A 17,003-nucleotide genomic window follows, 5' to 3' on the forward strand; every position below is an offset into this window, starting at 1 on the left:
TAAAAAGGAATGCGACTCCTGAAAGTCCCAAGGGATGACTTGCTTCCTTCGATCTAAAACAGCGGAATTTCGAAGCCATTTACAATGTGTATTATTACTCACACCATTTCAGAGAATATTGTCAGAAATGGTCGAGGAACCACTGCTCCGAGTAGAACATGATCCAGAATCCGATACACTCGGCCCGGAGTTATCTAACGTTGGGGGACTGGACATTTTCAGCTGCATTGAATTAGTTGCAACTTTGCCAGGTGTCAGTTTATAAAATACAGAAACAATGTTAAAAAAACCCACAATTTAAAAGAATTTCCAAACTTACCAAAGAAACAAAATAGTGCTGTAAAAAGGTTATGAGGGGTTGAAAGCATTTAATAGTTTCACTGATGTCAGCCTTCCCGAACCAGCGCAATCGGCCGAAAACTTGCAATTTTGATCTGGGGGCGTGGCCAGTTTTGTGGGTTGCCTGATTCAGGATGTTCTTGCCATGGGGGGAGTGCAGCGAAGATCCACCAAGGAACGCCCCAGTTTAAACACGTGATGGGGCAACGTTTCAAATTGCATCGTACTACACATGAGGGGCAATTGCATGACCCCGCGCTCCCAGCAGTGGGGGGGAGCCGTACTCACATGGAGCGCGGGGCGGAAACTAAGGGCGACAACGCTCTAATCCCAATTCTCCCACCTGCGCTCTCTGCGAGGATGGTCCCTTCCAGGATCGCTGAATCGCCCTGTGCAGTTATTGAACACAGGCTCAGCCACCCACCTTTCTCCCATCGCTCGTGGTTTGGCTGTCAAACGAGGCCCCAGTCGAGGTTAGGCACTTGGCCAGGGAGGGAAAGTTGGCGACTAAGTTACTGAGCCCACTTTTGGATTGTGTACCTCCTAGCAGCTAGGGATAACGGACTCGCAATAAGTTACTTAGTCCAGGAATACTGCCTTAGTCTAAGCAGGGGGAGAAAATAACACACAGGGAACTGGCAATTTAAAACAAAAACCACAATGTTTATTTAAATTCATAATAATATCATGTCCCTGTCTTAAATTTAGGTAAACAATGTCTGGTTTCAAAATCTTAGGGAACTTCATGATGTTAAGGAGTATTGGCAGTGGACCACGAACAGAGCAGTAAGTATGGTGGCTCCTGATCCTAACACTGAATGCAACTGTTTCACTACAAGCTCATCTCAGCACTGGCTCATCTCCGCACTGGCTCATCTCAGCACTGGCTCAGCTCAGCACTGGCTCATCTCCGCACTGGCTCATCTCCGCACCTGAGTACCAGCATATCCCACTACCAGCATATCCCACTACCAGCATATCCCACTACCAGCATGTCCCACTACCAGCATATCCCACTACCAGCATGTCCCACTACCAGCATGTCCCACTACCAGCATGTCCCACTACCAGCATATCCCACTACCAGCATGTCCCACTACCAGCATGTCCCACTACCAGCATGTCCCACTACCAGCATGTCCCACTACCAGCATGTCCCACTACCAGCATATCCCACTACCAGCATATCCCACTACCAGCATATCCCACTACCAGCATGTCCCACTACCAGCATGTCCCACTACCAGCATGTCCCACTACCAGCATGTCCCACTACCAGCATGTCCCACTACCAGCATGTCCCACTACCAGCATGTCCCACTACCAGTATGTTCCACTACCAGCATATCCCACTACCAGTATGTTCCACTACCAGCATATCCCACTGCCAGCATATCCCACTACCAGCATATCCCACTACCAGCATATCCCACTACCAGCATATCCCACTACCAGCATATCTCACTACCAGCATATCCCACTACCAGCATGTCCCACTACCAGCATGTCCCACTACCAGCATGTCCCACTACCAGCATATCCCATTACCAGCATGTCCCACTACCAGCATATCCCACTACCAGTATGTCCCACTACCAGCATATCCCACTATCAGTATTTCCCACTACCAGCATATCCCATTACCAGCATATCCCACTACCAGCATGTCCCACTACCAGCATGTCCCACTACCAGCATGTCCCACTACCAGCATGTCCCACTACCAGCATATTCCACTACCAGCATATCCCACTACCAGCATGTCCCACTACCAGCATATTCCACTACCAGCATATCCCACTACCAGCATGTCCCACTACCAGCATGTCCCACTACCAGCATATTCCACTACCAGCACGTCCCACTACCAGCACGTCCCACTACCAGCACGTCCCACTACCAGCACGTCCCACTACCAGCATGTCCCACTACCAGCATATTCCACTACCAGCATGTCCCACTACCAGCATGTCCCACTACCAGCACGTCCCACTGCCAGCACGTCCCACTACCAGCACGTCCCACTACCAGCACGTCCCACTACCAGCATGTCCCACTACCAGTTCATCCCACTACCAGCATGTCCCACTACCAGTTCATCCCACTACCAGCACGTCCCACTACCAGCATATTTCAGTACTAGTTAACATTGCTCCCAGTCAGGAGTGGATATTGAAAGCTATTATCCCACTAAGTAGGGATGGAACTCTTAAGGATTCCCACTTTGAAGTTTGAACTCTGTGTGTTTGCCAAGGTATTTGAAGACAACAGCTGGCCTCACATTTCATGACAGAATGTTTAGTCCAGCTCAGAGAAAGTGCACGAGGGAGGCAGGTGTGGGAGATGGAACGATCACATTGCCCGGGACGGGCTTGTCTTCTGTTGTAAGGGTAGAGGAGGTTTATTGGAGGGAATGGACGCACGAATGTTCCATTCTCCAGTAGTGACAATCCTCACAGTGACATTAAACCCCCTGCTCTCCCCCCCCCCCCCCCCCACCCCCCACAGAATAAAGTGATTAAAATGCCGCTGAGTTGGCATGTGCGCTGTTTTGTATATTGTGCAACAGGACAGAGTGTTTGAACTGGGTTCATGCTCATCATTTCCTTACAGGGTGAGATCCTCATCTCAGTCAAAGGAAGGTGTAAGCGGAGGCAAGCCTTAGGGCGGGGGGGGGGGGCAATTTTAATCTAACCCGCCATCGGGAAACTGACGCGATCGGGTGCAACGCTGGTTTTACATTCCGCTCGATTTTACCCTCTATTGACTCCAACGAAGATTAATATTGCGGGGTGGGTGGGGGTGGAGGGGGAGGAGTGGTAAATCTGGCGTTCCATGGGATTCCCGATGGCCGGGTTAGGGTAAAATGTCCCCCTTTCCTGCAGGCTGCTCTTGTGCGCCCCCCTGGTGGCCGCTTACAGTCTCGGCAGAGGCCTGGCAGCAGACCACACCCCCACTTGTTAGTGGGGAGGGGTGTGGGAGAATATTGGGGAAATGATGACATTAGGGAAAATGGGACTGAGTGCCTGGTCGGGGCAGCGAAACAGAGCATTCCGAGAGCCAGTCTTCGAACCAGAGACGAGCTGCATTCAGCCTGAGACACACACACCCACCAGTCAGCCTTCCACGTCAGTTTTCAAAAATTCGCACAGCGAGGTCACAAGGCCGGCTGGTGTGGGAAGTGGAAACGTTAAGCTGATGTATTGGCGGGGACTCTACTGCTAAGAGCAGTGGTTTCAGGTTTTTCTGCAGATGTCGGCCGGAGAATGCGTAAAAGTGTTCCACGGATGCGGTAGCATAGTGGCTATGTTACCTGACGCTAGTAATCCAGAGGCCTGGACTAATGATCCGCGAGACGCGAGTTCAAATCCCACCACGGCAGCCGAGGAATTTAAATTCAATTAAATAAATCTGGAATAAAAAGCTAGTGTCAGTAATGGTGATCCTTGAAACTATCGGATTGTCGTAAAAACCCATCTGGTTCACTAATGACCTTTAGGGAAGGAAATCTGCCGCCCTTACCCGGTCTGGCCGATATGTGACTCCAGACCCACAGTAATGTGGTTGACTCTTAACTGCCCTCTGAAATGGCCTAGCGAGCCACTCAGTTGTATTCAAGAAGGCAGCTCACCTTCTTGAGGGCAATTAGGGATGTTCAATAAATACTGGCCTTGCCGGCGATGTCCCGTGAATGAGTAAAAAAAAAACCTTCCAGTACGAGCACAACAATGAGCAGCACCTGTGCCAATCCCAAGAAAAAGGAGAAAATATTAGTGATTACAAATGGTGGTTGGATATCACGGTGCGTTGTTCCAAAATCTTGTGTAACTATTTTAAAAAGATGGTAGAGAGAAAACGGGGAATTATAGACCGGTAGGCCTGACATCGGTAGTGGGGAAAATGCTAGAGTCCATTATAAAAGATGTAATAGCAGAGCACTTGGTAAACAGTGACAGGATCGGACAAAGTCAACATGGATTTACAAAAGGTAAATCGTGCTTGACTAATCTACTGGAATTTTTTGAGGATGTAACTGGTAGAATAGATCAGGGAGAACCAGTGGATGTGGTGTATTTGGACTTTCAGAAGGCTTTCGATAAGGTCCCACATAAGAGATTAGCGTGCAAAATTAAGGCACATGGGATTGGGGGCAAGGTATTGACTTGATACCCGTAACCGAACAAAATCTATCGATCACAGTCTTGAAAATTTCAATCAAACCCCCCTCCCCCCCAGCATCCGCAGACTTCTCGGGGAGAGAGAGATTCCGATTTCCACTCCCCTTTGTGCGTGGAAAAAGTGCTTCCTGACTTCTCAACGGATAAAAGAACAGAGGAAACCTGGGTGGTGGAGGGGGTTGGATTTTGTTTCAGGTACACTTCCACCATTACTAACAGGAGCATCTTCCCTCCCTAGGATAAGGCACATCTTCTGAAACTTAATGGCGAGCACAAGTGGAAGCAGTTTAGAGAATCTGTGGTAAGTACAGGTTCCCTCGGTAGAGACACAATGCAATTTCTCACATCCAGCAACAGCAGGACTGATTATTAAAATACCTTATTGTGTAAACTGAATGATTTCAAAAACAGGGAGAGCAGACTTCAGATATACCGCTCCATGCGAGCTTTCGAAACCTCAGGACCAAAGGCAAACCTTTAATGTCACACATGTTATTCCTGAGACATCGACTACCTTCCCATCAAGGTACCCCCTAATGGCTCGGCCATCCAGATAAGTGGCTCTGTCTCCTCTTGCAAAGGTTATCTGAGGTATTCGCCAAAACAGCCTTGACCTGGTGAGGTGCTACCTGCAGGCAATCCATAAACAGAGACAGGTAGCTCTCCTCTGAAACTCATAGCTAACTCCAAACAGCACTGTGTGTTGCTCACCGGCACGTCGTTAAGGCAATACACAAAGAATTCCTTTAACAAACAGCTGACAGAATTACATTTAAAATTCACAATGCTTGGCCTAAGTAAAAATTTCATATGAAAAGATATAACTTCAGAGTTTGTGTCCTGCTTCTGTCATAGGACCCTCAACAACAACAACAACGTGTATTTATATAGCGCCTTTAATGTAGTAAAATGTCCCAAGGTGCTTCACAGGAGCGTTACCAAACTGAATTTGACACCGAGCCACATAAGGAGATATTACAGCAGGTTGGTCACAGAGCTAGGTCTTACGGAGCGTCTTAAAGGAGGAAAGAGAGGTAGCGAGGCGGAGAGGTTTAGGGAGGGAATTCCAGAGCTTGGGGCCCAGGCAGCTGAAGGCACGGCCCTGAATGCTACACCCTTATTTATTTAGAGTAACTAAGGAGAAACTGTTTCCACTGGCAGGACAGTCGGTAACCAGAGGACACAGATTTAAGATGATTGGCAAAAGTACCAGAGGGGAGATGAGGAGAAATTTTTTTTACGCAGCGAGTTGTTGTGATCTGGAATGCGCTGCCTGAAAGGGCGGGGGACGCAGATTCAATCGTTACTTTCAAAAGGGAATTGGAGAAATACTTGAAAAGGAAAAATTTGCAGGACTACGGGGAAAGAGCAGGGGGGGGGGTGGGACTAATTGGAGAGCTCTACCAAAGAGCCGGCACAGGCACAATGGGCCGAATGACGACCTCCTGCGCTCTACGATCCAGGTGTAAACTCTCTGCAGTACAGAACGGCAGAGTTCCAATGTGCTGCATTAACCTTACTCTGCTGTACATGCTTCAGCCTGTTACAGAATTCAACGGGCTGTGTAAGAATTGGGATTTGCCACTGTGATTTCTTTTGTAGGTATCAATTGGATTTGATTTGTGCCAATTTTGTGGTAAAAGCTTAAAGCCCTTACCTACCCACAAACAACTGAGTGCAGGACCATCTGAAATGGTGAGTACATTTGGTCTTACAGTTTCCCCTACAGCGAAGATTCACCAGGCTGATACCTGGGATGGCAGGAATGACGTATGAGGCGAGATTGGGTCGATTGGGCTTATACTCGCTGGAGTTTAGAAGAATGAGAGGGGATCTCATTCAAACTTATAAAATTCTAACAGGACTAGACAGACTAGATGCGGGAAGGATGTTCCCGATGGCGGGCGAGTCCAGAACCAGGGGTCACAGTCTAAGGATAAGGGGTAAGCCATTTAGGACAGAGATGAGGAGGAATTTCTTCACCCAGAGAGTGGTGAACCTGTGGAATTCTCTGCCACAGAAGGCAGTTGAGGCCAATTCATTAAATATATTCAAGAAGGAGTTGGATATATTTCTTAAGGCTAAAGGGATCAAGGGATATGGGGAGAAGGCAGGGACAGGGTACTGAATTTGGATGATCAGCCATGATCTCATTGAATGGCGGAGCAGGCTCGAGGGGCCGAATGGCCTACTCCTGCTCCTATCTTCTATGTTTCTATTCCCGTTTTTTCATTTATTTCCCCATGACCTCCAATTTGTACTTTACTGAATGCGATCATTCAGGTGTCATATAGCCTGGCTGCCCTCCAGCACTGAACCCAAGTAACCATTCTTTGTACGTGAGCCTACACAGTGAGCGTCGGCAGGCTATCTGACCCTCGTACTTGCCTCTGTCACCTCCAAAATCGACTACGTCAGTGCTCTCCCTGCCGTCTACTCTTTTCCATAAATTTCAGCTCCTCCGAAACTCTGGTGCCCATATCCTCTCCCGCGCCCATCACCTCGCTGCCCTACATTGTCAGGGTTCCAGCTGCGCTTTCCTCTGCCGGCCGCCAGAGGGCGGTTTAGGATGCCTCAGTACACTGTTGCCGTGCCTCACCTGTGTCTCATCAGAGAAATCAGGCCCGCCAGTTAAGCTGGCTATTTCTGGCCCCAGTGTCTTCTGGGTAATCAGGCTTGTTATTTAAGCTTCCTGTTTCCTGTCCTCTGGGCCCAGTCTTGAGTTCTCATGCTTGTAAGTCACAGTTCTTTGCTCGGCCTGTGTTTGAGGAAACTCCTGGAGAAGCTACTTTTGGGTTTTGCTCGCTCTCGGGTCTCACCCTGTGTTTTGGTAACTCTTCTGAGAAGCTACTTTTGGGTTTTGCTCAATCTTGGGTCTCACCCTGTGTTTTGGGAAACCTTCTGAGAAGCTACTTTTGGGTTTTGCTCAATCTTGGGTCTCACCTTGTGTTTGTGGAGCCTTCTGAAGAAGCATCTTTTGAGTTTTACGCCATCTGAAGCCTCCGGTTGTCTGCCTGCACTTGGGTCCATCATCGTACCATAACATACATTGGCTCCTGGTCTCTCAATGCCTCACATTTAAAAATTCTCACCTTTGCATTTGAATCCCTTCAAGGTCTTGCCTTTCCCTATCTCTATAACCTTCTCCCAAACCCTCCAATCTTCTGGCTCCAGCTCCTGTGCATCCTCCTCTCTGCTTTTGCCCCACCAATGATACATTTTGGTAGAAAGAATGAAGAGAGGAAATACAAACTAAAGGGGATGCATGAACAGAGAGACCTGGGGGTATGTGTGCACAAATCGTTGAAGGTGGCAGGGCAGGTTGAAAAAGCAGCTAAAAAAGCTTACGGGATCCTGGGCTTCATGAATAGAGGTACAGAGTACAGAAGCATGGAAATTATGATGAACCTGCATAAAACACTGGTTCGGCCTCAACGGGAGTATTGTGTCCAATTCCGGGCACCGCACTTTAGGAAGGGTAGGAAGGGTGTGAAGGCCTTAGAGAGGGTGCAGAAAAGATTTACGAGAATGATTCCAGGAATGAGGGGCTTCAGTTATGTGGATAGACTGGAGAAACTGGGGTTGTTCTCCTTGGAGCAGAGAAGAGTGAGAGGAGATTTGATGAAATCACGAGGAGTCTGGACAGAGTAGATAGAGAGAAACTGTTCCCATTGGTGGAAGGGTCAAGAACCAGAGGACACAGATTTAAGGTGATTGGCAAAAGAACCAAAGGCGACGTAAGAAAAGTCTTTTACGCAGCGAGTGGTTAGGATCTGGAATGCGCTGCCTGATAGGGTGGCGGAGGCAGATTCAATCACGGCTTTCAAAAGGGAGTTGGATAAGTACCTGAAGGAAAAAAATTGCAGGGCTCCGGGGAAAGGGCGGGAGAGTGGGACTAGCTGAAGTGCTCTTGCAGAGAGCCGGCACGGGCTCGACGGGCCGAATAGCCTTCTTCTGTGCTGTAACCATTCTATGATTAGTTCCCATTCTCTGGAATTCCCTCTCTAAACACCTCCACACTTCCCTCTCCACCATTAAGGCCCTCCTTAAATTCCACCTCTCTGACCTCCCGTGTCCCGTGACTTGCGACGTGACGTCATCGCGTCATCGCGTTGGGGCGGTCACGTGACTCGCGTGATGGCATTATCACGTTTACCCGGCACCCGGCATTGGAACTGGCCGTTGCGGCCGAAGTCGCGGGAGCAGGAGGCCGAGCTGGGCCGGCGATTACCGCGGGAGCGGGAGGCCGAGCTGAGCCGGCTCGAGTTCTTAAAGGGGCAACGGCCCGAACAGGTAAACTGTATATATATATATATACATCGCTAAGTTAAAGGGAATTATGTATAATAAGTAAGGGACACTCGGTGGTACCGCTACAACGCTTTGATTTGCGGGGTATTTTTTTTGTTGTAAATACAATAGTTTTACATCCAAGTGTCAGGCAGCATCTGTGGAGAGAGAAATGGAGTTAAAGATTCCGGTCGATGAGTTTGTACCAGAACTGGAAAATGCTACAGATAAATACTTGAAGGGAAAACATTTGCAGGGCTATGGGGAAAGAGCGGGGGAGTGGGATTAATTGGACAGCTCTACCAAAGAGCCGGCACAGGCACGATGGGCCGAATGGCCTCTGTAATTCTTCTCTGATTCTATGTACAGGAAACTCTTTATTATCCGGCACCGATGGGACCGGCGTGGTGCCGGTTTATCAAAAAGTCCGGATTACAGAGAGGTATAGTTAAAAGGTACAAGAGCTCCGTACACAGCAACAAATCCAGGCTTCCCTGTTGCTTAGCAACATGTGCAGAAACTCCGGCCACAGACCAAGCATCCCTGTTGCTTAGCAACAAGTGCAGGAACCCCAGTTACACAGCCACAGATCCAGGAACTGCCACTAATATGAAGTAAAACTTACCTGAACCTACTCCTGAATTTTGCCGGTTAACAGAGATTTCCGGTTATTTAGGTGCCGGTAAATCGAGAGTTTCCAGGTTTGAGGCAAGAAAAGTGGGGGAGGGGAGGAAAGAGCAAAAGGGAAGGCCTGTGATAGGGTGGAAGGCCGGAGTGATTACATGACAAAATGGATGGTGGTGAAAGGCAAAAGGGGACGGGAATGGGACAAGTAAAGAAACAAAAGATGGGCCTATGTAATGATCAATAACATGTCATTCTATAGTGGAAACTAGGTGGAGCCGTAGAGCTGTGTAGAGCTGTATATAGCTGTATGTATAAGACTACACTACCCAGCTGTATATATATTAAGACTACATTACCCACAAGGCAACAGTCAAGATGGAAGCCTCTACAGATACTGTACCTAGTCCACATGTGCTCAATAAAGTAACTAGCAAAAGCTAGCTGTGTTCATAATAAGAATGTCTATTTATTAATGAACATAAGATTTTTTTTTTTTTTACTGATATTATCTTTATTGTTTTCTTGAAAGTTGATTGATATTGATTTTGTTAAACCTCAAAGAAAGGGGGATGTAATGATCAATAACATGTCATTCTATAGTGGACACTAGGTGGAGCCGTAGAGCTGTGTAAAGCTGTACATAGCTGTATGTATAAGACTACACTACCCAGCTGTATATATATTAAGACTACATTACCCATGAGGCTAGGCTACCCACAAGGCAACAGTCAAGATGGCAGCCTCTACAGATACTGTACCTAGTCCACATGGGCTCAATAAAGTAACTAGCAAAAGCTAGCTGTGTTCATAATAAGAATGTCTATTAATTAAAGAACATAAGAGAGAGGAGGAGCAGAATCATTACCAGCGCCTGATGTCACTACATCTAATATGTGCTGATGCTTTCAAGCCTTTAATGGTGCGTGATTTTTTTTATTTTTGCAGCTCTTTTGCTGTAAGCAGTATCGGGACTTGTTTGAGTTCCTCGTGAGAGAAGACGAGCTCATGAGATTGAAAGCTGGTTTGGAAATGATCGACGTCTCACCTCACCTTCCGTACAGCAGTTTACACGAAAGAGAACAAGCCAAGGAGAAAGCAGCAATGAGGTAATACACTGCTTCTAGTATTGGATTTAGTTTGGTTTTGGGTGCAAACCACTTGAAGTTCGGCTTGGAGCAACGTTCTTTATCGCCCTTGGTATAGCACCCTGTCAATAAAACACACAACAATCAGGCTGATCACATGCTTCGCTGCAGCCAATTAGATTGCCCGAAAGTGGCACGACTAGAATGGCTACTTATAGAATCGTAGAAGTTTGCAGCACAGAAGGAGGCCATTCGGCCCACTCTGTCCGCGCCGGCTGAAAAAGAGCCACCCAGCCTAATCCCACTTTCCAGCTCTTTTTCCATAGCCCTGCAGCTTACGACACTTCAAGTGCATATCCAAGTACTTTTTAAATGTGGTGAGGGTTTCTGCCTCTACCACCTCCACTTGATAACTATTGGTTGGCTAATGAATTTGCTCACAAGGGTCTTTTTTTTAACGTTCATGAATGTAGATTAGTCGATCTCCCGTGGTTTTTTAACAGAGTGATTCAGGAACTACTGGATCATGTACAGCAGGCACCTCAAAGCACTGGAGAGGTACCACCAACGCTGCCTCCGCAAGATCCTGCAAATCCATTGGCAGGATAGACGCACCAACGTCAGTGTTCTTGCTCAGGCCAACATCCCCAGCATCGAAGCTTTGACCACGCTCGATCAGCTCCGATGGACGGGTCACATTGTCCGTGATGTGCCTCAATAATTCCGAGACCCGATGTTAGCGAAACAAAATAAGGCTTTTATTAACTTAGAAAGTAACACGTAAGAGAGAGAGATATCTTCCTTCTGGAGACTGAGGCCAGACTGAGCTAGCTTACAAAAGGGGCCCAGGTATGGGCGGAGCCCTACACACAGCACATTCCAATAAACAATACAATGAGGACTGGGGGAAGGGAAATGACACTGAAACCGACCACAGTCACAGGCAGTGATGAATGGAATATTTCATCACAGTCCGCATGCCCGATACGAGACTCCCAAAACAAGCGCTCTACTCGGAGCTCCGGCACGGCAAGAGAGCCCCAGGTGGGCAGAGGAAACGCTTCAAGGACACCCTCAAAGCCTCCTTGAAAAAGTGTAACATCCCCATCGACACCTGGGAATCCCTGGCCCAAGACCGCACAACGTGGAGGAGAAGCATCCGGGAAGTCACCGGGCTTCCTGATCCGCTCGCATTTTTCCAGGACTTAACGCTAATCCTATGTTTAGTTCACCTGCACAGGGAGGACCAGTTTCAAAACCAGTGGGAGCGATTTTAACCCTACTCGCTCAGCAGGAACCTGACGGGTGGGCAGTTAAAATCACCCTGGCTCTTACCTCTCCGAAAACCGCCATGATCACAACCTCTGCGATTTTAACCCGCTCTCCTGAGCAGGCAGCAGGGACACGCGCCTAGAGCCAATCGGGGTCCTTCTTTACATGCGCATGTTGCGGCCCGATGACATCATTGAGACCCGACTGTGATTTTAACTGAGCGGGGAAATCCACCTGGAGTTAAAATTGGGGCTGAATCCCTTGCTCAGTGCAGCTTTGAAAGGATTAGTTAGCTCTTCAAGGCTTTTGTTTTGCTTTGCCAGGTTACGTGACCGAGCAATGGAAAAATATTTCAAGTCAACAAAGGAATCTCAACGCAAATATACTATCTGTAAGTTTTTCTTCTCGTGGTCTAAATGTTTCATTTTGTTTGTATATTTTCACCTTGTGCCTCCGATGAGCCAAACAGCTTGGTGGTTTATCAGTTGCTGCTGACTCTACATCGCAGTGTAAAATGGGCTGGGTTCCAGAGCACTGGGAGATCCAGGACACCAAGGACCATTTTCAGTTGGACCGTCCTTATAAAGGCATTTCTGAGAGGCCGGTGCTCTCAGCACCGAGCCTCACTACTTGGGAATGCCGGGGCTGAAGTTAGGGCCTTGATTTTCATTGACCCGTGGAGTCAGGATTGGAGGCGTGCGGAGGGTTAAAGTCCCAAATTCGGGGGTCCTGACACCATCCTGCCCCCAACCCACCTCCATGTAAGTTTCAAAGGAGGCAGGTACCCGTCCCGCACTGGGACCCACCTACCCGAGGCGGGAAGGGGATTAGTGACAATTAACTGCCTGTTAACAGGTAGTTAACAGGCAGTTTTTAGCCTAATCCCTATTTTTAATCTTGAACTGTGGGATTCCCGACGGCTCCAAACCACGCCAAGTTAGAGGAGTCGGGCCGTCGGGTTGAAGGACTTGGAGGGGTCGAGATGTTGGTGTTCAGGTGAGTGATGGGTGCATGAGTGCAAAGGTAAGTGTGTTTGTTGTGTCTAAAGTGTGTAAATAAGTTTAAATTACCTGTACTTACCTTTACAGCCTTCCTTCCTCTAGGTTTCGGGAGTCCATCATCTCACCGGCACAGAAAGCAGAATGGCTGTGAACTGTCAAAAGTGACAGCCTGCAGCTTTCTTTGCCGGTGAGTGTGGTAAACCACGTTCACTATCGTTAGCACTGTTCACCACTGTTCGTTATAACTGTATCACTGACCACTATTGTATCACGGTACGAGGTCGCCTCTTGCCACACTGCTATACCTGGGATGACCACTGCCGACTCCGCCTTGGCTCCACCCACCAGGCCAGGTATAAAGGTGAGCGACTGGCTGGTATTCCTCCTGCTTGGATCGGATCACCCACGAGAGTGGGCTGTTATTTAGTCAATAAAAACCTTTAGTCACCTTCGTAACTCTTCGCCTTTTATTGGAGGAATTGATAGGTATATCAATTTTATTGACTAAATTTAATGATGTCCGACAACGAGTCACAACCGGCGGAGGAGCCACCAGCGCAGCTCCCAGGAGCACAGCCACACCAGCCAGCTTGGCTGCGAGCCCTCAGACCGCCGTACCTGGACCTGAACCCACGAGCAGCAAACTCAGCCGCAGACTTTAAACACTGGCTGGTCTGCTTCGAATCATACCTGAGAGAATCCAGCGTCCCTCAGGCATCCAAACTAAGTGTCCTGCAGGCACAACTGAGCCCGAGAGTATACACTCTCATCGAGGACATGACTACCTACGAGACCGCCATCAACCTGCTGAAACAGAAGTACCGGACCCCGGTAAACTACATGTACGCTAGGCACCTCCTAAGATCACGGCCGCAACAGCCAGGAGAATCAGTAGCCGAATTCTCACAGGCGCTATATGCACTCGCCAGGAACTGTGACTTTAAATCGGTGTCGGCAGCCGAAAATACTGAAGATAATATCCGCGACGCATTCCTGAAAGGCCTACGGTCCGAGTACTCACGGCAAAGACTGCTGGAAGCTAAAGACCTCAGCATGGAAAAAGCTGAAGCCCTCGCTATCTCCCTGGAAGTGGCCCACCAAGATCAGGAAGCATTCACCAGGTACTGCTCGCGACCCTGGGACTCGGGCCCGACCCCTACCACAGCACCCTTCCCAGCGCCGCCCCCGGGACCTACCTCTGCGTCGGCGTCCCGGACCCGACCGGCCCCGCCACCCCCGGCACCGGCCCCGACATCGGGCATCCGCGATCGGGCCGCCGGCTGTTTTTTTTGTGGCCAGGAGAAGCACCCGAGGTCGCGCTGCCCAGCCAAGAACTCCATATGTAGAACCTGCCTGAAGAAAGGCCACTTCTCCAAGGCCTGCAGGAGCGGATCCTCAGAGGCCAGCAGTGCCGCATGCGAACTATGGGGGCGGCCATCTTCGTTTAGGGCAACTGAGGCCAGCATCCCCACACATGAGTCATGGGGGCGGCCATCTTTGTTTAGGGCAACTGAGGCCAGCATCCCCACACATGAGTCATGGGGGCGGCCATCTTTGATTAAGGCAACCGACCCCAATAGTGCCTCATGGGGCCCTACCTCGTGGGAGACGCCATTTTACTCACCACGCCCGACCGCCTCGCCCGCAGATGACAACGACTCGCTCAGCTACACACTAGCTTCCGTCACCCTGGACCAAGCCCGCCCGCACCATCTGTCCAAGTCAATGATGGACATCAAAGTGAACGGCCACGCCACGACCTGCCTGTTCGACAGCGGAAGCACGGAGAGCTTCATCCACCCAGACACGGTGAGCCACTACTCCCTCTCTGTCCTACCAACGCGCAGCCGAATCTCGATGGCATCGAGGTCCCACGCCACGGACATCAGCGGCTACTGTGTCGTGACCCTGTCGGTTAAGGGCACGGAGTATAAAAACTTTAAACTCCTCGTCCTCCCCCATCTCTGCGCTGCCGTCCTACTAGGGCTGGACTTCCAATCCCACCTCCAAAGCGTAACCCTAGCATACGGTGGACCCCTCCCCCCACTCACAGTCAACAACCAGCAAACGTTAAACCGCCCACCGCGTAACACCTGCAGCCTCTCCACCCTCAAGGTCCCGCCACCCTCTCTGTTTGCTAACCTTACCCCTGACTGCAAACCCGTCGCTACCAAAAGCAGGCGGTATAGCGCCGGGGACAGAGCCTTCATTAGCTCTGAGGTGCGGCGCCTCCTGAAAGAGGGCATTATCGAGGGGAGCAGCAGCCCCTGGCGTGCCCAGGTCGTAGTCGTAAAGACCGGCGATAAAAACCGCCTGGTCATCGACTACAGCCAGACCATAAACAGATATACCCAGCTGGACGCATACCCCCTCCCCCGCATATCTGACATGGTCAATCAGATTGCACAGTATAAAGTATTCTCGACCATCGACCTGAAGTCGGCCTACCACCAACTCCCTATCCACCCTGAGGACCGCCAGTATACCGCCTTCGAGGCGAATGGGCGCCTATACCACTTCCTTAGGGTCCCCTTCGGTGTCACTAATGGGGTCTCGGTCTTCCAAAGGGAGATGGACCAGATGGTTGACCAGAACGAACTGCAGGCTACATTCCCCTACCTAGATAACGTCACTATCTGCGGCCGCGACCAGCAGGAACATGACGCGAATCTGGAGAAATTCCTCCGTACGGCCCAACGGCTGAACCTCACCTACAATAAGGAGAAATGCGTGTTTAACACCACGCGCCTTGCCATCCTCGGCTGCGTAGTGGAGAACGGAATCATCGGCCCCGACCCAGAAAGAATGCGCCCCCTCATGGAGCTACCCCTCCCCCACTGCCCTAAAGCACTTAGGAGAACCCTGGGGCTTTTCGCCTACTATGCCCAATGGGTACCCAATTACGCGGACAAAGCCAGACCCCTCCTGAAAGCCACTTCCTTCCCCCTCACGGAGGAGGCGTGCGCGGCCTTCTCCCTCATTAAGGGAGACATAGCCAAGGCCACGATGCACGCAGTGGACGAGTCCATCCCCTTTCAGGTGGAGAGCGACGCCTCCGACTTCGCCTTAGCCGCCACCCTAAACCAGGAGGGGAGGCCAGTGGCCTTCTTCTCAAGGACCCTACAGGGCCCCGAGATCCGACATTCGTCGGTCGAGAAAGAGGCCCAGGCGATCGTGGAGGCAGTACGGCGCTGGAGGCACTACCTGGCAGGCAAACGATTTACCCTCCTCACCGACCAGCGTTCGGTGGCTTTCATGTTTAATAACAAGCTGAAGGGCAAAATCAAGAATGACAAGATTTTGAGATGGAGAATCGAGCTCTCCACCTACGATTATGAGATCTTGTACCGGCCAGGCAAGCTGAATGAATCCCCTGATGCCCTTTCACGAATGACATGCGCCAGCGCGCATATCGATAGGCTTCAGACCCTCCACGACCAGCTCTGCCACCCCGGAGTCACCAGACTCTACCATTTCATTAAGGCCCGCAACCTGACCTACTCCATCGAGGAGGTCAGGACCATGACCAGGAACTGCCAGACCTGTGCGGAGTGCAAACCGCACTTCTATAGGCCGGACCGAGCAAGCCTGATCAAGGCCACCCGCCCCTTCGAGCGCCTGAGCATCGACTTTAAGGGGCCCCTCCCGTCCTCTGACCGTAATGTGTACTTCCTCAACATCGTTGATGAGTACTCCCGTTTCCCCTTTGCCTTCCCCTGCCCCGACATGACCAGTAGCACGGTCATTAAGTGCCTGAATGCCCTCTTCGCCTTGTTCGGGTTCCCGAACTATATACACAGCGACCGGGGCTCCTCCTTCATGAGCGAGGAACTCCGGCAATTCCTCCTAGAGAGAGGTATTGCAGCAAGCAGGACCACCAGCTACAACCCCAGAGGTAACGGTCAGGTGGAAAGAGAGAACGCGACGGTATGGAAGGCCGTCCTCTTAGCCTTAAAGTCTAAGGGCCTCCCAACCTCCCGCTGGCAAGAAGTCCTCCCGACAGCGCTGCACTCCATCCGGTCATTACTTTGCACGGCCACTAACACCACCCCCCATGAACGAATGTTCGTTTTCCCCAGGAAGTCGACTACGGGAACCACTCTACCAACCTGGCTGACCGCCCCGGGGCCGGTCTGGCTGCGGAAACACGTGAGGACCCATAAAACGGACCCCCTGGTCGAGAGGGTGAACCTCCTGCACGCCAACCCCCA

At 50.2% G+C, this 17,003-nt stretch overlaps 1 protein-coding gene across 1 annotated transcript in view; it reads left to right on the plus strand.

The window, feature by feature from the left end:
• Positions 1–17,003, plus strand: part of LOC147115516 (glutamate-rich protein 6-like) — a 56,047-nt gene that overhangs the window by 27,186 nt on the left and 11,858 nt on the right. The window contains exons 6-10 of the mRNA XM_085989812.1: positions 1,048–1,125; positions 4,756–4,818; positions 6,120–6,212; positions 10,380–10,540; positions 12,115–12,182. Of these exons, the coding sequence (XP_085845938.1) occupies positions 1,048–1,125; positions 4,756–4,818; positions 6,120–6,212; positions 10,380–10,540; positions 12,115–12,182 (463 nt within the window). The remainder of the gene's footprint in view (positions 1–1,047; positions 1,126–4,755; positions 4,819–6,119; positions 6,213–10,379; positions 10,541–12,114; positions 12,183–17,003) is intronic.

Source organism: Somniosus microcephalus, chromosome 6 (assembly GCF_052327205.1).
Source record: "Somniosus microcephalus isolate GS21.2 chromosome 6, FLI_Smic_1.0, whole genome shotgun sequence".
NCBI classification, from domain to species: Eukaryota; Metazoa; Chordata; class Chondrichthyes; order Squaliformes; family Somniosidae; genus Somniosus; species Somniosus microcephalus.